This window comes from Pipistrellus hanaki, assembly GCF_964339955.1.
Source record: "Pipistrellus hanaki genome assembly, chromosome: 13".
Classification (NCBI taxonomy): domain Eukaryota; kingdom Metazoa; phylum Chordata; class Mammalia; order Chiroptera; family Vespertilionidae; genus Pipistrellus; species Pipistrellus hanaki.
Window position 1 is genome coordinate 19,896,948 of NC_140515.1, and position 22,063 is coordinate 19,919,010.

General features: G+C 43.4%; 1 protein-coding gene across 7 annotated transcripts in view; it reads left to right on the top strand.

Annotated features, from left to right (window-relative positions):
- Window positions 1-22,063, top strand: part of ARHGEF3 (Rho guanine nucleotide exchange factor 3) — a 284,073-nt gene that overhangs the window by 256,242 nt on the left and 5,768 nt on the right. For all 7 annotated transcript variants that reach the window (XM_084903131.1, XM_084903126.1, XM_084903127.1 and 4 more), the window contains 6 exons: window positions 3,955-4,125; window positions 7,573-7,635; window positions 8,879-8,975; window positions 9,134-9,210; window positions 14,693-14,950; window positions 20,721-20,891. In XM_084903131.1, the coding sequence (XP_084759257.1) occupies window positions 3,955-4,125; window positions 7,573-7,635; window positions 8,879-8,975; window positions 9,134-9,210; window positions 14,693-14,950; window positions 20,721-20,891 (837 nt within the window). The remainder of the gene's footprint in view (window positions 1-3,954; window positions 4,126-7,572; window positions 7,636-8,878; window positions 8,976-9,133; window positions 9,211-14,692; window positions 14,951-20,720; window positions 20,892-22,063) is intronic.

Genomic DNA, 22,063 nt, shown 5'->3' on the forward strand with positions numbered 1-22,063 from the left:
ACTAACATGGAAAGACATTGTTAAATGAAAAGATAAAACTTTCTGTTTTCTGTGAATGTTAGCAATTGGGAAGAAGAGGTTTGACAAGATCTAGAACAAACTTAATAGCATTTACGTCTGTTAAGTGGACTTGAAAATAGAGGATTTGTACTTAATTCTTTTTTTTACACATTTCTCTTTTTTTAAATTCTTTATTGAATAAAGTTTTACATATGTCTCCTTTGTCCCCATTGACCTCTACCCGCCCACTCCCACCCCCTGGCACATGCCCTAGCCCCCATGTACTTAATTTTATATACTTGGTAACGTACGGAAATTTAAAGTTAGCATAAATTACTTTCAAACTGTTGGTGGGGAGGGGGATTTTGAAGTTTGCGGGCACTAACAGGTGGGTGATTGAGTCTCTCCAGTGAAAGTGGAAAATGTCTTTCATTCGAATCTGCCTTTTTGTGTGTGTGCCCTCTCGCTGCTCTATAACTCTCCTTCCCCTCGGGCGGGGATCAGAACCACTAGCGGAGATGAGTGGGTTATTTGATGACTCACTTTGCTTGTTTTGACCTTTCCTTGCCTGTGGCTAATTGATTCTGCGTGCCGGGGATCTCCGCCTCAGTCTGCTCCTCTCTCAGGGGGCCTGTTTTCAGATCGCAGGATTCAGGAGATACCATTCGGGAAGTGCGTGTTTGGAGCAAGTACATTCTTGACCAGCCCGGGGCTGGTCCGGCAGCCGGGAGCTGGAGCCGGTTAACGAGCCCAGCAGCTCGGGGCTGCCAGGCCAGCCTCAGGAGCTGTGTTGCTACTTGCAGGCAGAGCTGGCTTCCTGCTGGTAACACCCTGAGGCCCCTTGGAAATTTCTTTTTACATTTTTCACTTACTCATTTTTCTTGAATTATAAAAATGAGTGAACTAGAATAAAAATTAACAAAATTTTTTTTAAAATGTGTAAACTAGGATAAAAATTACCAATATTAAAAAAAAATAGCTTTGTGGCATCCTCTTTGCTCATATGCATTTTTTTATGACCATAAACTGTTCATATACTGATTTAAAAAATTTTTTTTATTGATTTCAGAGATGAAGGGAGAGAGATAGAAACATCAATGATGAGAGAGAATCATTGATCAGCTGCCTCCTACACACCCCACACTGGGGATCAAGCCCACAACCCAGGCATGTGCCCTGACCATGAATTGAACTGTGACCTCTTTGTTCTTAGGTCAACACTCAACCATACCAACTGGGCTCATATACTGATTTAATCTTGTTTTTGCATAGAAGGAATTTTCAGCTGTTAAAGTTGTCCAGTAAATTAGCTCAGAATTGTCTTAATGATACATAATATTCCATTAAGCAGATGAGTTATACTTGATTTAGCAATGTCCTCATGTGAATAGTTGTCTTAAAAATTTCTTTTGTAGCCCTAACCAGTTTGGCTCAGTAGATAGAGTCGGCCTGTGGACTCAAGGGTGCCGGGTTCGATTCTGGTCAAAGGCATGTACCTTGGTTGCGGGCACATCCCCAGTAGGGGGTGTGCAGGAGGCAGCTGATTGATGTTTCTCTCTCATCGATGTTTCTAGCTCTCTCTCCCTCTCCTTTCCTCTCTTTAAAAAAATCAATAAAATATATATTTTTAAATGTCTTTTGTAAGTTTTTTTGAATCTCAAAATATTTGGAAGCCATCTCATAATATCTTCATGAGGATGACACATATGTCACATATAAAATCAGTTCTTGCCCTCAGTAAATCTATAATTCAGAGCAGGTGACCACTAAGTATAATAAAATGTGATTGTTACTGTATCAGCAACATGTCCAAATTGCTCTAGGAGAGCATGGGAGAACATTGGTAAAGCCTTCCTAGAGGAGGTGTCTGAAGACAGGAATTAACTAGGTAAGAAATGGAAGAAAAGCTTTCTAGAAAGAAAAGACTTCTTTTTTAAAAAATATATATTTTATTGATTTTTTACAGAGAGGAAGGGCGAGATATAGAGAGCTAGAAACATCAATGAGAGAGAGACATCGACCAGCTGCCTCCTGCACATCCCCCACCGGGGATGTGCCCGCAACCAAGGTACATGCCTTTGACCGGAATTGAATCCAGGACCCTTCAGTCTGCAGATCGACGCTCCATCCACTGAGCCAAACCAGTTTCAGCAGAAACGACTTCTTGAAAGAAGCACAGAAGATGGCAAAGCATGATGCATGTAGGGAATGGCAGATAGTCTACTAGGGATAGAGATACCATAGTAGGGCTATTGAATGGGTGAGTTGCAGGAAGTGATACTATATATTGTACATGTATTCTCTGGTCATATTATAGGAGGCATTCTGCACCACACTGAAGAGTTGGCAATTTATACTGTAGGCAATAGATAGGTGGCCACAGCCACGGCAGGGAGCACTAGCTAAGTAAGAATGTGGGTGTTTTGTTGTTGTTTGTTTTTTAATATATTTTATTTATTTTGTACAGAGAGGAAGGGAAAGAGATAGAGAACTAGAAACATCGATGAGGGAGAGTCATCGATCAGTTGTCTCTTGCACACCCCCTACTGGGGATATGCCCGCAACCAAGGTACATGCCCTTGACCAGAATCGAACCCGGGTCCCTTCAGTCCCCAAGCCGACGCTCTATCCATTGAGCCAAACCGGTCTTGGCTGTTTTTTAATATTTTTTTTATTTATTTCAGAGATGAAGGGAGAGGGAGAGAGAAAAAGAGAGAGAAGCATCAATGATGAGAGAATCCTTGGTCAGCTATTTCTTCACACCCCCTACTGGGAATCGAACCTGCAATTCTGGCATGTGCTCTGATCAGGAATCAAACCGTGAGCACCTCTTGATTCATAGATCAATGCTCAACCATGAGCCACGCTGGCCAGGCAAGAATGTGGTTTTGAGCACAGCAACACCTCATTGTTTTAGCAAACTTTCTAATAAATGTTTTGGAATTTAGGCTGAAGGCTGAATATGATGCTTTCTTCTTGATCATTTGTATTTGTCAAGAGAAAGCACTGTGGTAGCATGTTCCAGCCATAAGGGTGCACTTTGGGTGGTTAGACTGGGACCTCTTTGGAAAATAACTCGGGGACAGGCATCATTTGCTTGATACTTAGTATGTGCATTAGGTGGTACTTTTCAGTTGACAGAACCTTCACTGAGATGAATGCAAACAGAGAGGAGGGTGTATTAAGCCCCTTAGTCTAAGGCTGGCTCTTCCTGGCTTCAAGCACAGTGGGATCCGGGTACTCTCACCCTGTGGATAAAGCTTGTTCCCTCCTCCACGCCCTCCATTGGTGTCTCTCTCCATCCCTCATTCTGTGCCCCTTTATTCCTCCCTATATCAGACTGACTCTTCTCTGTGACCAGAGAGCGTAGCTGCCAAAGAAACTTCTGCTTATGTGAACTCTTGGAGCTCACCATCCCAAAAGAATAAAGAGTCTTTCGCGCTTTCTCCCATGACTCATGAAATGTCAGGGACTCACAGGCCCCTTCCAGAACCAGGGGGGAGCACTCTGACTGGTCAGGTCTGGGGGAGCCCTGCCACAGTGAGTCAGATAGAATAGCAAGGAGAGTGGGATTCTGTTCCTAGGAGGAGGAGGAGGAGAGTGGGAGTAGAATTCTTTTAAGGACATCTACTACTGTTGATTGCTGTTCTTCTGAAGAGAGGAAATGTTTAACGGGAGAAAAGAAGACCCGTCGCTTGTCCGAGAGCTGCCTTGGTGCGTGTGCTTGTGTTTATCCAGATCGCGGGTACTCCCCGCACCTGCGGGAGAGTGGCCCCTTGCCCAGTTCTCCTTAGCACGTAGGCTCAAGACAATGCCCTCCTTCCCAAAAGGCCTCTGGCAGCGTCCCCTCTTTCTTGCAGATGTCTGATTTGTGTTCTGTCAGGGACAGGAAGCTGCTCGAGTGACCCGCCCCGTCCTGCTGCCCCGTGACGGCTTGTTTTTCTTCTCGTTCAGCGTTCCATCAGCTTCCGCAGCGAGAGCCGCCCCGACATCCTCGCCCCCCGGCCCTGGTCCCGAAATGCTGCCCCCTCGAGCACCAAGCGGCGAGACAGCAAGCTGTGGAGTGAGACCTTCGACGTGTGCGTCAATCAGATGCTTACATCCAAGGAGATCAAACGTCAGGAGGTAGGCGGGGGGCCCACGGAGCTGGCCCTGTGCCTGGCAGCAGGTGCACAGCAGGTCCACACCCCTCCTTCCATCAGTTCTCCTTGGCATCTGTAGAAGGAGGGCAAATGGGGGTGTCAGACCTTTTAAGGAACCGAGAAACCAGCATTCAGCTGGGTGGGTATGGCCCCCACTGGAAAAAGAAACTTATGTGAACATCTGAGTTGACAAAGAAGGTGATTGGGGACGTGTCTATTTTGGATCCTAGAATTCACAAAAGCAATCATAATCATTTAGTAACATTTTGATAGCAACTTCTGTAATATTTTAAAATATTCAGTTAGTGAAACTTTGAGTGATTCAGTGTTGTGGAAAATTTTTCTAGGGAATGCAGTTAATTTCGTTTCCTTATAAGTTTTCTGTATCAATAGCCCTAAATGGCTATGATCATATTACCCTTTATGGAGAGTTCATCCCGAACCAGGCTGTGCTATAAACACTTCAAACGTGCATCATCTCGTGAAATCCTTAGAATTTCTGTTTTTGGGGCAAACTTGACCTTGGAAAAGGGAGTACTTGAAAACTTTCTAGGTTTTTGACTCAGCAATTCTTTTCTAGGAATCTGTCTGCCAGGCACACTTATGCACAGATGAAAAGATGTATGTGTGAGCTTATTCATCACAGTAATGTTTAGAACAGTGTCAGAAACAGCCTGAACGCCAGGGACTGGTTAAATAGTGAATGTCCATACATAGGATTCTGTGTAGCTGTGGAAACACACAAAAAGTGCTGATATGTATGAATGGCTACTGGAGAAAGCAAAGCACAAAATAGGGTGAAGGGTATGCGACTATTTATGTGAAAGAAGAAGGAAGGGAAAATGAATGTATGTGTGTATATGTTATTTTTTTTTAAACCATAGAACATAACCTACACCTGTAACCTATATATTCGTGTTGATCAATGTCACCCCAATCAATTTAATTAATAAATAATTTTTAAAAATATATATTTTATTGACTTTTTACAGAGAGAAAGAGAAAGGGATAGAAGAGCTAGAAACATCGATGAGAGAGAATCATCGATCAGCTGCCTCTTTTTTTTTTTTTTTTCATCAGCTGCCTCTTGCACATCCCTTACTGGGGATGTGCCTACAACCAAGGTACTTGCCCTTGACTGGAATTGAACCTGGGACCTTTCAGTCTGCAGACCGACACTCTATCCACTGAGCCAAACCGGTTTTGGCATAAATAATTTTTAAAAATTTTAAAAACAGACAATATAGCATTTCTAGAAGCAAGGAACACAAGGAACTGGTAATATTGTTGCCTCTTTGGAGGAGAACTGGGCAGTTGGGAGGAGTTGAGAGGGAAAAGTTTTCAGCATGTATAAATGTGTGCACTCTAACTTTTGAACCTAGTCAATATATTATCTATTTTAAAATAAGTAAATAAAGCATTTATTTGCACTTAAAAAGTCCTCTGGGCGAAACCGGTTTGGCTCAGTGGTAGAGCGTCGGTCTGCGGACGTAAAGGTCCCAGGTTCGATTCTGGTCAGGGCCATGTACGTTGGTTGCGGGCACATCCCCGGTAGGGGGTGTGCAGGAGGCAGCTGGTCGATGTTTCTCTCTCATTGATGTTTCTAGTTCTCTCTCTCTCTCCATTCCTCTCTGTAAAAAATAAAATATATTAAAAATTTTCAATAAAATATATTAAAAAAAAAAAAAGTCCTCTGAGGAAATATGGCAAGATCTTAATGATGTTTAAGGAGATAATATGGGAATTCAAAAAAATTTTTCTTTTTATACTTTCCTGTGTTTTCCAAGTGTTCCTAGTGTGCATGTATTACGTGTGCAGCCTGACGGGTTCTGCAGGTGAGGAAATTAGCAAGGCACAGTGGGCGCCAGAAACCTGCAGGGCCAGCTTCCGAACCCAGGCCCTGTCCCGTTCCAAAGCCCTCGGTCTTCGCGGTGACACTGTGGCGCCCCCACAGAGAACTGGCTGCGGCCTGTGCCCCTGTGGAGTCCTGTGATCTTCCTCCTCCGGGGTCACACTGGGTCAGACAGTCAGGCTGTGTACGTGAGCGCTGGTAAAGCAGGTGTGCAGTTGAGGAAGGCCCAAGTGAAGGCGAGCGCAGGGTGCCCTGCCAGCGCACGTCCTGGTTCTGTGGTCACAGAAGATGCCGCCGTTCGGGAAAGCTGAAAAGGCCGGGTACCAGACTTCTCTGTACTATTTGTTTAACTTCACATGTGAGTCTCTATTTCGAAATAAAAGATTAAACAAAATAGAGTAGCAGGAGGGCATGGCGTCCAGGCCTCCCTGGGCCTCGGAGGGACACCGTGTACTGGCCCCCGGGGCGTGTCCAGCTCCGCCAACCCCAGGGCTGGAGGGGTTCTCCACCCTCTCCCTTCTGCCCTGCCGGCTGCAGGAGATGCAGGAGTCCCCGAGCTAGCCCCACACACGTGCGGTCTTTTCATAACGTAATGTTTGCCACCGCTGCTTAGACTCCCAGAGGAGAGTGGAAGGGCGTTCTGCACACCATAGCTTTTAAATCGTGATGGCGTAATAGAGCCCATTAGACCTGGTCCCTTGACGCACTCTAGCGCACAGCCGGCTCCTGTAATTTTATTTATTGTGCCGTGTAGGGCTGCAAAGTAATTGAGAATGAATTAACTTCACCAGACTAATTTAGAGTGATAAAATATTAGACTCTTCCTATAATTCCAGCCTCAGGACAAGTAGCCGATAAGAAAAGCTTTCCGTTGAGATGCACCTCATGTTGAGCAGAAAGCAAGACAAATGGTGATGGCTCAGTTCATAATGCTGCCACATCCACCACCGAGAGCAGGCCCCAAGTCCTTCACTCTGATTGCCACTCACCACAAACTCGTATCCATCCATGGCTCAATCTGTAACGATTTCACCTAAAATAGTTCCCTCTTGTGGGCTGCATCAGAGTTCTACAGCATGGAAGACGACTTGTTGGATTGGACGCCTATGGTGGAGCCCCTTTACCCCACAGACAGATAAGCACATTATTCAGAAGTTTTCCTTGGTAGGTTCTGGCCACGTGATCCATTTGCTGCAGGTCAATCTGACTTTTTAAGAATCCTTTAAAGCCGAAACCAGTTTGGCTCAGTGGATAGAGCGTCGGCCTGTGGACTGGAAGGTCCCGGGTTCGATTCCAGTCAAGGGCACGTACCTTGGTTGCGGGCACATCCCCAGTGGGTGTGTGTGCAAGAGGCAGCTGGTTGATGACTCTCTCCCATCGACGTTTCTAACTCTCTTATCTCTCTTAATTCCTCTCTGTGTAAAATCAATAAAATATATATATTTTTTTAATTAAGAATTCTTTAAAAATAACTTAAGAAATGAGTGGATTTGGAGCTTTGAGCGCTGGAGCCAGCTCTGTTTGAATTTGGTCTCATAAGTGAGCTACTTCAGTGGATGTGTTTATCTTCCCTCGCAGGCAATCTTTGAGCTCTCCCAAGGAGAAGAGGACTTGATAGAGGACTTGAAATTGGCAAAAAAGGTAAATTTAAATCCAGTGGTCTTGTGCGTCACCTTGTGTTTTTCCCCTCTAACTTCACAATTCTGAGGTTGTCTTTCCGAGCACTCCGTTTGACTAAGGTCATCCAGAACTGAGAAGAACCTGCACACGCCAAGCAGTGAGGCAAAGGGCTCAAAACAAGAAGGCCCTCTGGACCGGGCCCCTTTACGGGTTCTCCTCTGCATGCCTCCAGTGCACCTCAAAGGGTACTTCCGTTTAATCAGAAAATTGGTGGATGTACCTATGTTTTGTGGTCCTAGAAGTTGTGCAGGGCCTCCTTATCTACAGGAGAGAAAGGGTAGATGGGCTGAAGCTGGAATTGTGTGTTAGAAATAGTCATTGGAATCTCCTAAGTGGATAATATGGTTGAGTCACTTGTGTACTAACATGTAAGTTAGGATCTTTTATACGGAAGTTTGTTTTTTAATCACATGGTGTGTGGGAAGATGGATGAAATGAAACCCATGTCTTGTAGCCAATGTAGTCCTTTTTTTTTTTTTTTTTTTTTTAATCCTCACCTGAGGATATGTTTCCCATTGATTTTTTAGAGAAAAAGGAAGGGTGGGAGAAAGAGGGAGAGAGAAATAGTAATGTGAAAGAGACACATCAATTGGTTGCCTTCTGCACCTGCCCAGACTAGGGCTGGGGATCAGACCTGCAACCCAGGTATGTGCCCTTGATTGGGAACCGAATCCCTGACCCTTCTGTGCATGGGCCAATGCTCTAACCACTTAACCACACCCGTCTGGGCTTGAACTATTTTTTAAACATATGTTTAACTTGCCGTGTGTTTTATCTTCCCAGTTAACTTTATAAATCTTGAAGGCAGGGACTGTGCCATTCTATTACAGTGCCCTGGAAATAATCGGGTGTTCTTGTGGGTTAATTATCATTAATAAGAGGTGGTCATAATGTTAATTTTTAAAACATACAAATCAAATCTGCTCTATAATTAGGATTTGTGCCCTTTCCTAGATGTATGATACAGGAATTTAAAAAAAAAATCTACTTTGGTTTATTAACATCCACAAAAGACTTAAGGCAATGCTGGACTCCCATCTGCTCCAGCCACACCCATCTGCTGTTTCTGCAATATCATGGGAGAACTTGCTGGGGAGAGCCAAACATTCTGTTCTTCTCAGGGCCTCTCAGAAGCCATTTACATGAACAACTTACTTCCTCTGAGTTTCAATGTCTGCTTCCATCTCTTGTGGTTCTCTCGCAGGCCTATCACGACCCCATGCTGAAGCTCTCCATAATGACAGAGCAGGAGTTGAATCAGATTTTTGGAACACTGGACTCCCTGATTCCTCTTCACGAAGGTATAATTTCGTTCCCAGGATGAGTTGTGACTTGTAGCCTTAATTGAGCTGCCTTATACAAGTCATGATTATGTAATAATATGAGTAACTCAGAACCTACCTCCAGCCTCCTTCGTATTTGAGTGCCTAACAACATGAGCGTTCTGTTTGTTTACCAGAGCTCCTCCGCCAGCTTCGAGATGTCCGGAAGCCTGATGGCTCAACTGAACACGTCGGTGCCATCCTCGTGGGCTGGGTAAGAAGAGTTCTCTGGTCTTGATTGAAGATAAATGTCAATCACTGAAATGGAGTTTCATATTAGCTAGACTTTTCTTATTATTAGCAAACACTGATTTCACACCAGAAACGAACAAAACAGCAAATTCCTTGTAAAATTTATCATTATAGTTAGGCTGTATCTCTTCCAAGCAAAGAAAAGAATTTTTTTTCTTATTACACATTTATTGCATTTAAAGATAACATACCCTTTTTTCCAGTAAAATAAAGTAACATTAGTTAATGTTCTATTCAGGCCAATTATAATTATTACCAATTCTATTCCAGTACAAATTTAGGGGCATATTCCTATCCATCATGATTTAAAAACAAAACAAAAAACTTTTAAATATATTTTTAAAATATATGTTTATATTGATTTTTTTTAATAGAGAGGAAGGGAGAAAGAGAGAGAAACATTGATGTGGGAGAGAAACATCCATCCACTGCCTCCTGTAAGCACCCGATCAGGGATTGAACCAGAAACCAGGGTAGGTGCCCTGACGGAGAATCAAACCTGTGACCTTTTGGTTCATGGGTTTAAGCTCAACCACTGAGCCACGCTGGCCAGGGCCTTAGAAAAGCTTTTATTCAGCCTGTCAAAAACCTCTTATAGCCAAATGTAGTTTCATAAACAAGGTGATGACTAAATGTTGTTGTTGTTTAGCATATATCTGATTCCAAGAGACTTCATAGGAGAGCTGGCTAGAATGCTGACCTTCATCTCAATACTGTATAACCCTTTCCTTTCCGAATTGAAGAGATCAGCTGTGACCTTAGATCAGGGCTTCCAAATTCATGGTCCTGGGCTGAATGTGTGTTTTATTGGGTCCATAAGGTGGTTGTTCATTTATTTATTTTGGACCAGGCATGTGCTCTCATGTCACAGTCCCCATCACTCCTATGGCATGCTTCTGTTTCCGTCTGTGGATGCTTGAGGGTTCTACCCCAGCCCCAGGTATTTTACATTTGTTCTGAACCAGGTGGTGAACACAGAGTACTCTGATGACTCCTTCCAGACAGGCTTAGGTCTCTCATCCTTCTGATCCACACAATGATCTAGAACAGGGGTGTGGAACCTTTTTTCTGCCAAGGGCCATTTGGATATTTATAGCAACATTTGCAGGCCATACAAAATTACCAACTTAAAAATTAGCCTGCTCTATTTGGTCAAATATTTAATTAACTCACCCCAAATATTTAATTAAATCATTTTGGCCAGACCCATGGTCGGCAAACTGCAGCTCGCGAGCCACATGGGGCTCTTTGGCCCCCTGAGTGTGGCTCTTTCACAAAATACCACACCCTGGGTGAGTCTATTTTGAAGAAGTGGTGTTAGAAGAAGTTTAAGTTTAAAAATTTGGCTCTCAAAAGAAATTTCAATCGTTGTACTGTTGATATTTGGCTCTGTTGACTAATGAGTTTGCCGACCCCTGGGCCAGACCAAATGATTGCGAGAGCCTATAATGCGTTTGCCACCCCTGATCTAGAAAATAGGCAGACACTGCCACAACAGCAAGTATTAGGGTCGTCCACTGTTTGGAGAGCAATGTGAAGGTTATAAATTCTACTCCCCCCATGTGAGTTCTCTTTATGCAGTTCCATTTGCATTTGTCTTTTAGCCTTCCTAAAACCTGCTGGTTCCTAAGTTTTGACATTGACCTCTTCTATTAACTTACGCTTCTCGATTATGATTGCCTTGATTCAGAAACTTGGAGGGTTTCATGACTTAACTACCGTTAGTTCAGGAGTCAATTTTAGCAGTAAGGCTGAAATATCCCAGGGGCATCTGAAAGGCAAGCAATGTTCTCATATGAATAATTTAGAAAATGTGCTTGAATATTTCAGGAGAGGTCATTCATCTTATATTTTTGACTTTCACTTTTTTATTATAAGCTGTGGAAGATGTTTTAACTTCTTCAGCTCCAAAGAAATTTCGGTAAAGAGAGCCAGACAGCTGGAGACAGAGAAGGCGCGATGAGAAGAGAGGGTGCACTCCCTGCGCTTACACTTCTGAGTCTGCGGGCCGCTCTGATGGGAGCTGGGGGGCCAGGGAGACCCCACTCCAGAATCAGCGTGGTGACTGCTGTTTCTGATGAGATGGCACCATGGAGCTGCATGGTTTCCATAGACACCAACATACAAGTTGTCAGTTTGTGTCAGAAGCAAAAGTACAGGCATTTGCCTTATTATTATTATTTTTTTTTTTCTGAAAGAAATATTTGTCACTTTTATTAGAAAATCGGTTTGCTCTAGGGGTAGCTGTTCAGTTCTTTCGGCCCATGGCTGGCTGAATCCTTCAGACATCCAGTGGGACTTGCAGCTTGAGGAGCATCCTGAAATTAAACAACTGGCCCCTTGTGACCAGGCCTCGTAGAAATGGTCCTTGTTTATCAGGCCGACGAGCTGTTAAAGGTTTTCCCTCTTTTAACTGCAGATGTGTCCGTGCGAGTGGGAACTGTAAACCAAAGGGCCCATCTGTTTGAGTTCTGGTCTTTTTAACAGAACAAAATAAACATCTCAGTGGACTTTGAATGAGAAAAGTCAGAGCCCATTTGACCCATGAAAAATTGATTTATTCCCCCCAAAAGAAAAAGGGGGGGGGCCCTTTTAAACAAGTGAGCCTGCCAAGTGGGTTAGCCCTGACCAGTCCTTTTGACCTTTGAACGAATCGATGACTTTTACTTTGAAGGCCTTCCAGGAGTGGTGGATGGTGTTATTTTTTTCAGGGAACCTCCCTGGGTACTGAGGATCAGTCTCCCTGTACGGGGTCAGCCCGCTCTCATCAGCCTCCCCATCAAAAAGAAAAAACTTCCCAAGTGACTTACCTTCACACTAACACTCTTTTCAGTAATAAAAAACAATTTAGAAGCTCTCCCAGGCACAAGTTCTCATGTTAATTTGGGTTCTGATTCCATTTTAATTCCAAGGAGAGAGGCGGGGCACATGAAAGCAAAAATATAGATTTGTTCTGTGCCACTTTTCACACTGTTAGGGAGACAGAAGGAATTTCTTAAAAAGTGAGGGTTTCCCTCATGAATTCTTTCTTGATCGTCCGTTTAAAGAGATGGTGGGTTCAGAGCTTTGCAAGTGGGATGGGAAGAGAACACACTCAGACTGGTTTTGTCTCCAGCTGAGCTAGTGTAGTCTTGCTTCTCTAAACCACAGATTCTTCCATAAAAATATGCCAGGGATAAATAATGATAATAGCTGGCACTTACTGACTCTTAACCAGGAGCCACGCTCGTGCTACACTTTTTATCTGCTTATTTCACTAAAGGAGAGGAGGACATGAGTCTGTGCATTTTGTAGGTGGAGAAGCTGAGGCTCAGAAGGGTCACCTGACTAGTCACAGCCCGAGTTAAGGCTTTGAAATGATTCTCCCCGATCCCAGTCTGTCCTCTTCACCACTGTGTTGTCTGTCACCGCTCACATTTCACATAGGTGCACGTGTATGTAATTGGGAACTGAGATGTGTACATTCTTCACCTCTTATCTAGCTGTAGATCACTTGTGGCCTCTTCTAGTCAGGGAACTGCGCCAGAGCGCCTCACAGGTCATGCCCAGGAAATGAGCACCCTGTCAGGTGTGAACACAGGACCAGAGCCCGATTTGGTTGCCATGGCAGCGGGGGCGGCAGGATCACAGAGAGTAATGGCTCATTGGGCAGTGAGCAGCGGTGTCTTTGGGGCCTCCTCACTGGTTTACATCCGATGGTTACTGCTGATATAATGACCACATCAGGCATTTCCAAGTCTCTTTAAAAGGCGAGGAAGTGGAAATGAAATTGAGAGGGCCTGAGGCTCCTTTTAATTAACTCTGAAGATCTAAATTACAACCCACAAACCATATCTGCTGTGTGTGTGTGTGTGTGTGTGTGTGTGTGTGTGTGTGTGTTATCATCACCTTCACATACAAGATTAAGGAAAGAATTTCTGCAACTCTTAACACAAATAGAAGTTTTTCATAACATCTAAGGAAGATAAATGTTTCCAAGGAATATCAAACTCAACAATGAACTTTTTAAATATTGCTTCCTTGGTATCCTTTTTTGGTTTCAATCACTGAGAAAATAATTTCAGTAAGAGTGGTAAAAGAAGCAGCAAAATATTTAAACTTTGACCCATGGTTCAGATGCTGCCGCAACTTATTTTTAAGCTGTATTCCCAAATAATCAAATATTTTCTAATCCTGTAATCCATTAAACATTCATTTATTTGTTAATTCAGAATACAGACTGCTGTACAGTAGGCCCAGTGCAAAGTGCTGAGGATACAGAAACAAGACTCTCTTGCTCCTGTCTTGCAATGAATCCCACTGCAGAGCAGGTGTCCTGGTGGGTTCATAGTCTGGGGGCGAGAAGCACACAGCAAGGTCATTGGCTGCTTTTTATTGCCTCCAGGAACTTTCTGGAAGCTGACAGCCAGTGCCTTAGGAGGCTTAGTATAGGGTGCCCTTCTGGAAGGAGACAGTGGGGCTGAAGTGTCCCAAGGTCTTTAAGCGTAAGTTGTGTTTTGCTTGGTAGTGTGATGTTAACCATTGGGTAGAGCCAAGAATGATTCCTGGCCTGTCAGAACTAATGTAAAAGATTCTACTAAATGCTTCTTGCATCACATTTTTTACTAATTACATTTTTGCTCTAACCTCTTGAAGTTCTTTATAATCTGTCCACCTTTGAAGCAGTCAACCTTAAACTAAAGTTGAGGTGCTTGCCGAAACCAGTTTGGCTCAATGGATAGAGCATCGGCTTGGGGACTGAAGGGTCCCGGGTTCGATTCCGGTCAAGGGCATGTACGTTGGTTGCGGGTATATCCCCAGTAGGGGGTGTGCAAGAGGCAGCCGATCGATGACTCTCTCTCTCATCGATGTTTCTAACTCTCTATCTCTCTCCCTTCCTCTCTGTACAAAATCAATAAAATATATATTTAAAAAAATAAAATCAAGTTGAGGTGCTTTCTCCAAGCTCTGCCACGGGCTGGCTGCATATCTGGGTGCTTGCTTTCTTTTTATGCCACTAAGTCTTCTAGATATATTTCTGATGAATAATTTTAAAAGAAAATTTTTACTAGGATGTTCTCCCCTCACCAGATACTTCTGGAAGTTTAGGGAAATTATGAACTATATGCATATGCAATAATTTGAGTTCTTTTGTTTCTAGCTTAGGTTGTCAGAAATGCAAACAAATTTGAATCAGATTTTAATCAAAATAAATTAAGTTGGTCCTAACAATCAAGAAAGGAAACATGCAACTAAAACAGTTACTTTGTGCAAGCAAATCAGAGCCAAAAGACGTTGTTCCATTGTCATCTTGAAGACTCCATTGGTCTGTGTCCTTCAGCCTTTGCAGATAAAGGAATGTGGGCCAGGCCTGGAGTTAGGCTTTGTTCAGTCCCAGCAAGTGGTGTTAACTGTAGCTCCATTGGTGGTAACACTCCAACCCTCTTCTCCTGTTCCTTTCTTAGCTGCCTTGTCTCAGCTCCTACGACAGCTACTGCAGCAATCAGGTAGCCGCCAAAGCCCTGCTGGACCACAAGAAACAAGACCACCGGGTCCAGGATTTCCTTCAGCGATGCTTAGAATCCCCCTTCAGCCGCAAACTAGATCTGTGGAATTTCCTCGATATTCCGAGAAGCCGCCTGGTCAAATACCCTCTGCTCCTCCGAGAAATCCTGAGGCACACACCGAATGATAACCCAGACCAGCAGCACCTGGAAGAAGCTGTAAGTTTCTTTCTTTCTCTCCTGCCTCTTATTTCCCCCCAGGGGACAGCAGAGGATTAGGTAAATGGGTGAATGAAGGGTCCCTGGGTACATGGGCTTCAGCCACCGTGGGTTCTAGGCGTGACTCTGCTATCAACCATATTTTTTTTTTTTCAAGTCACGTCTCCTCTCTCAGTTTCCTAACCTACCAAATGTAGTGTTTACTTGCAGTGCACTCTAAAGTTCCTTTGATGCTACCATTTTTTGATTCTGCAGTCTGTTTGTTACCATTGCTGTGAGGGTCAGAAATCTCTGGGATGATTTTAAGTTGAATATTTTTGCTTAGTTAGCAAATTGGAGTTGCTTTTTACCTGAGCCCCAAGGCCCATTTTTGAAATCAGCACCCACTTAAAATGTAGCTCTCTTCAGTCAATTGGATGCAGGCCTCCAGTTGCAGTGCGGGCCTAGGGCTGCTCACCGGTGAGTGTTTATTAAGATGGGGGGAGATGGGGTCTGCATCGGGAGAAGAAGGTAAACTGTGAGCATTCTGCCCGGAGAGCTGGGCTCTGATCGGGGTACTCGGCGGGGCGGGCAGGGGACATGGCAGGCTGGAGGAGCCAAGGGCCTGTGCAGGGAGTGAAGATGTGACAGGACAGGTCCTGGCTGGGCAGAGGCCCGGAGCGGTCAGACCGAGGTTGAGGACAATCTGAGAAAACAGAGGAAGAGGAGGCAGAGAATGGGAGTGGATAGCTGATTACATAGAGGATTTTACGTGTCAACTCGAGACATTTTCTCTCTGTTGTGTTTTTGTTTTCTAAGTAGCTGGGATTCGGGTTCAAATCCCAGCCCCATCGCAACAAACTGTGTAACCTTGGGCAAGTCACCTCCCGGTCTGTAGGATGGGGGACAGAGGCGGGGAGTCTAGGGACGGTCGCTTGGTGCAGCTGCCCAGGTATGCAGTCATGGGAGCCTGCTCGGCAGTGGCAGGAGGTGTGGAGGCAGGGACTCATTCATAGGGCTCGTTCCCAGACTGTGTCTGTGACAGCAACAGAAAGGATGTTTGTCGGTGGTTTGAAAATCAGAAGCCTTGAACCTGCTGAGCAACCTGCCCATCTCCTCCCGAAGAAGGGCTTAATAATAAGTAGTAACAACAACACTAACAGTAATACCTGCAGACGTTTCTTGAATACCTACTAAGTCAGCTCTTAGTTCATCTTCAGAGTAGTCTATGAGATAACTTCTTTTTTAAAAACATATATATTTTACTGATTTATTTTTTTTTTTTACCGAGAGGAAGGGAGAGGGATGGTTAGAGAGTTACAAACATCGATCAGCTGCCTCCTGCACACCCCCCTCCTGCACACCCACAACCAAGGCACACGCCCCTGACCAGAATTGAACCAGGGACCTTTCAGTCCACTGAGCCAAACCAGTCAGGGCTGAGATAACTTCTTGTTAGGACCATTTTCCAGATGAGGCTTGGAGGGGGAAACAATTTGTCGGGTTCAGAGCTAGCAAGGGATGAGGCTGCTGTCTGAACCTGTCAGTGCAGACTGAAAATCCAGGGCCCTTTCCTCTTCCTTGTGATCCTATACCGTGGAGCGGAAAGCCTGGCCTCTCTGAGCCCTGCTGCCTTTGGAATGACAGGAAGCGAAGCTGTCCACCAAGCTCTGTGGAGAGGCCTCTCGGGTGCAGAGCTGGGCCGGTGCCTCCATGTAAGGACAGAGAAGAAAGAGAAAAGACTGTCCTGATTCATGAGGTGTCTGGCAGGCCCGCCTCACAAAGACCAGGCCCGCAGTCGAGCACGATGGGGAATGCGGGCACCGGGGGTGAGGCCCATCTCACTCCATCATGTCTGTTTTTATTACTGGGGAGAGTGCAGTAGAGTTGCCTCCTTTCCATATTTCATCCCAGCCAGTGTGTGGTCTGCAGGAATGAAAGCAGGGACCTCACGCTAGTCTAAATAATTACTTTTTTAAAGCACACGAGCTTGCTTACAGTTTTATTGCATAAGATTTCTTCTTTTTAATATGCAGCATGAAATAATAATACTCTGTGTATAAAAAATAAATAAATAAAAATAAAGCCGAAACTGGTTTGGCTCAGTGGTAGAGCGTCGGTCTGCAGACTGAAGGGTCCCAAGTTCGATTCCGGTCAAGGGCATGTACATTGGTTGGGGCACATCCCCAGTAGGGGCTGTGCAAGAGGCAGCTGGTCTATGTTTCTCTCTCATCGATGTTTCTAGCTCTCTATCCTTCTCTCCTCCCCTCTGTAAAAAATCAATAAAATATATTTTTTTTTAAAAAGAAGTATAAAAATATTTTTAAAATAAAATAAAATAATAAATAAAAATAAAAAACATACCCCGTGAGCTAAAGCTTGAACTGGAAGCCAGGGAGATAAGAATATGATGGTTTGCACCAATTTCCCTAGTGCAGAACATGTGACGTCCTTCTCCGAAGTTGACTTTGCACCTGGTCATTCAGGCAGATTTGTGCGCGAAGCATGGGGAAACCCGCATTGGAAAATGCCTGCAAAGCAAGTCTTCTGAATGCCCACTTACATAATGTAGGCGCCACACTTTTTAGTCTTCTTTTCAAAATCCTTGTGGCATTATCCCAGATGAGCAGAAGCATTTAGCCCTGTGCTCTTGGGTGCATGGTGAATGTTTGATAAACATAAATGCAGCTTAACTCATATGTCCTCTGAATAAATGTTCCACCTATGAAAATGGAATAAAAAAAATTAAAACACAGAGCACTAAGTAAACTGCTTCTACACCAAGCATTCAGACCTGTGACTTAGATCTAAAGGAAGTCTTGCTGCTAATGCAATGCATAAACTACCACATCGTTATTAGAATTTCTTAACAGTGTTTTGGAGGCTTCACAGAAATTTCCCCCCAAAAAAAGAAAAATTCTTAAAATAGGGCTGTATATTCAGATATTCCGGGAGCTAGTTGTTTAATGTTTTAAATTCTCAGGATGGTTCCAGCCAGAAGATGATCCTTCAGACTGTCTCATCACTGTTCCCCAACTCCTATAAAAAATAAAAATAAATAAAAAATCACTGCAATCAGTGGGAAGAACAGTCCTGCTTTTGATGCAGTGAAGGCTGCTATTGTTGGTCCATGTCAGGGGCCTGTGAGGAGATGCTATTACCACCCAAGGGACTAGCCAGACAGGGCTTTCAGATTCCACTCTGAGCATGATGAATCCAGCATCTGTGGGCTTAATCCCTGTTCAGTTACCAGGTATCGTTCGTCATATACCGTTACCAGCCCCTTCCCTTTGGTTTGGTGAGAGAGGCAACAATCCATTAATTTAAATGTACAGCTGCCGCGATGCTTTTGGCAGTCTGCTCTATTTAGCTTTGTTCCTCGATGAAATTCTACAAAATAAACTCCTCTCAGGAACCAGTGCAGAGAGAATAGGCTCTGACAGTGTAGCGGTGGATATAAATACAAAATAAGATTTTTAATAAAGCAGAGTCACTACTATACATGTACATATAGACTATGGAATAACACGGATGGTTTCCATTGTTTTGTCTCTTTATACTTTCAAACGCCGGAGGAAAAAAGCACCTTGGAAAGTAGTCACAGTTGCCCGAGGAGCCACTGTGGTGTTTGAGTTTATTAATCTTCATGTGATACGCCAGCTCTTCGGTTCCTGAGTTAAATTAGGAAGTGAACACGTCTTTATGCCTGCGGTGCATCTTTCTTCTGGTTTCCTGGACACTTGCACGAAACTCAGAAAATTGACTCAAGTGCTGGTTCACGTCAGCTGCCCAGTTATACTTAGTAGTAATTAACTTATAAAATGAGTCATAACAATGAATGCCAAGATCTTTAAAAGCAAGGAAATATATGGATTCTATAACATATTGAAAATGTACCAAAGTAAAAAGATAATGAATCAGTGGCTCAGATACCTCCCATGTAATATTTTTAAGCTTCTTGAGGATAGAGACCCTCTCATTTCTTTGAATGCACCCAACCTATGTTAACAATGAACAGATGTTCAATAAGCATTAGTTTAATTAAGTTAAAGGATGAGTCATAGCTGTAGCAAATTCTGTGCCATTTCTTTTTGTTTGTCTTTTAAAGTAGTGATAAATAAGCAGTCATCTTTGAAAACCAAGAGGGGAGCCGGCCGGTGTGGCTCAGAGGTTGAGCCTAACGTATGAACCAGGAGGTCATGGTTTAATTCCCGGTCAGGGCACATGCCCAGGTTGTGGGCTCCATCCCCAGTAGAGGGTGTGCAGAAGGCAGCCAATCAATGATGTTCTCTCATCATTGATGTTTCTATCCCCTCTCCCTTTCCATCTCCCTCTCCCGCTCTCTTTCTGAAATCAATAAAAAATATATTTTAAAAGAATTATCTTTGAAACTCTTTTTTACTGATTTCAGAGAGGAAGGGAGAGAGGGAGAGAGAGAATCATCCATGAGGAGAGAAAATCATGGATTGGCTGCCTCTTGTACGCCCCTTCCTAGGGATGGAGCTCACAACCTAGGCATGTGCCCTGACTGGGAATCGAACCTGGGACCCTTTTGTCCACAGGCCAACGCTCTATCCACTGAGCCAAACCAACTAGGGCGATCTTTGAAACTCTTAATAGCTACAAAAGTATACAGATTATGCATCTGTTCCTAGGCTACTGTCACCAGGCTCTAGCTCGGAGCGGTATGCTTTTCTGTCACACTCACATGGATTCTCCAGTTATAACTGGTAGAAGTTTTCATCCAGTTGCTTTGAGAAGAAGGTCATTTCACTCGCATGTGAAAAATAATCAACCATCGCCGGGACCGGTTTGGCTCAGTGAATAGAGCATCGGCCTGCGGACTGAAAGGTCCCAGGTTCAATTCCGGTCAAGGGCATGTACCTTGGTTGCAGGCACATCCCCAGTGGGGTGTGTGCAAGAGGCAGCTGGTTAGTGTTTCTCTCTCATCGACGTTTCTAACTCGCTGTCCCTCTCAATTCCTCTCTGTGTAAAATCAATAAAATATATATATTTTTTTAAAATAATCAACCATCTTAGAAACAATTCACTACCACTTCAACATGTTACAAGACCTGGTAACTTTTTAAGCTCTCTCAGTTAATGCCACCACAAGGCCGTTGGGACTTCGGGTCTTTTCACTATTAGGGGACAGCGGAAGTCATTACTCTGCCTTTGATTGGCGTCTTAGGATTTTTTGCTCAACTGATTTCCTTTGTTTTCTAGTATTTTCTAACTTTCAGATGTACCTAAGTGATAGGACAATACATCCAAATTCACGCCCCCTGATCATGTCTCAGTGCCGTGCTCTTTCTGTTTTGTTTTGCTTTGCTTCATTTTATATTAGCAGCATTGCATCTACCATTGCTTCGAAATCCCTCTACCCCCTCACTTGTTTTCACATGTGCTGAGGCTTGGGCCTAAATGTGTGTAGTAGCTGTGAGTTCTGCATATTGAAAACAGTACCTTCTATCTTATCCTCTCAGATAAGATTATTCACCAACATTAGTTTTGTATATAATACAAATATCTGTATGTGTGTACAAATAAATGTATGTGTTTATATGCATAAATACATGTATATGTCTGTGTGTGTGTGTATATAGATGGATAGATAGATACAGAATATTAAAAGCATTGTATTTGTCCCCTTTCCCAAAGCAGCAACTTAGATACTGGAATCTCAGAATTAGATCCAGGTATATCATGGTGACCTTCTAGGCTGAGGCCCAGGGACGTGTTAGCGTGGGTGGTTTGCTTCCATTCCCCATACTTTTATTTGTTTCCACAGATAAACATCATTCAGGGAATCGTGGCAGAAATCAACATCAAGACTGGGGAGTCGGAATGCCATTATTACAAAGAACGGCTTCTTTACTTGGAAGAAGGCCAGAAGGACTCCCTGATCGACAACTCGCGAGTGCTGTGTTGTCACGGCGAACTGAAGAACAACCGGGGCATGGTGAGTGGTGACTCCCCTTCGGCGGTCTCCCCTGGGCCTCCCCCAACACGCAATCCATCTGCTGCTGAGCCTCCTGTGACCCTGCCTTCCCTGCCCAGGGTCATGTTCTTTAGACAAAAATGGCTTCTCCTTTGTCTTTTATATCAGAGACTCACATATACGTGGATATGTATAATTATATACATTTGTATATTATATGGTTATAATTTATATATCAGTAACATATATTACACATACATGTTTATAATTTATGTGTACATATGCTGTATTAGTTTTATGACCAGAACATAGAAAGGATTTTGGAAAACAACATAGAGTTGCCCATGTTTCGTTTTGTTTGATCATAACCTTCAAAAGCAAACACAGAACAGTTACCTCCTCCCGCTTGGCTATCGGGAAACAGCAGGTGATCTCAGGGAACAGCTCTTACGTGGAGTGCAGTTAGCATTGGGAGAAACTCTTTCCTTTCCTATGGATTGTCACCCATCTACAGACTGACATTTTGAGACCAATGTTTTGTTTTTTTAAATAGTAATCTACCTCCCATTAGCTGTATATCTTCCTTTGGCCTGTAGATACCCCATTTCCTGGCTTTTATTCCTGAATAGAAACTGAAATTGTCCTTCCTCTCCTATCAAGGACAAATCTGCCCTGGAGCACTTACTGCAGTGGGTTGTTGCAGTTCTCTGCCTCTCTGTCAGTATCTGCCATTATCCATGCTCTTTGAGAGAGGACTGTGCCCTGTCAATTCCCACAACCTATTCTGAGGGAGTGAGTGAATGCTTATATAAAGAAAGGATGAATTTGAATTATATGAGAGTTAAAAAGTCATTCAACTGACGAGGCTATTTTTATGTATAGTCAGTAGAAAATAATGCTGATACATGTTATATGTTATAATTTTTATGTTATAATGTAAAATATATTTTATATAATACATAAACTTTATTATCTATCCTATATATTTAAATTCAGTGTTGACAAAGAGTCTCCATTTTTACTGTATTTTATCTTCAATATCTTGGAATGAAAGCCAAAACTATATTTATATTTTAAAAATATTTGTATTTGTTTCAGAGAAGAAGGGAAAGAGAGAGAGAGAGAGAGATACATCAATGATGACAGAGAAGCATTGATCGGCTGCCTCTTCCACATTCCTGGTGGGATCAAGC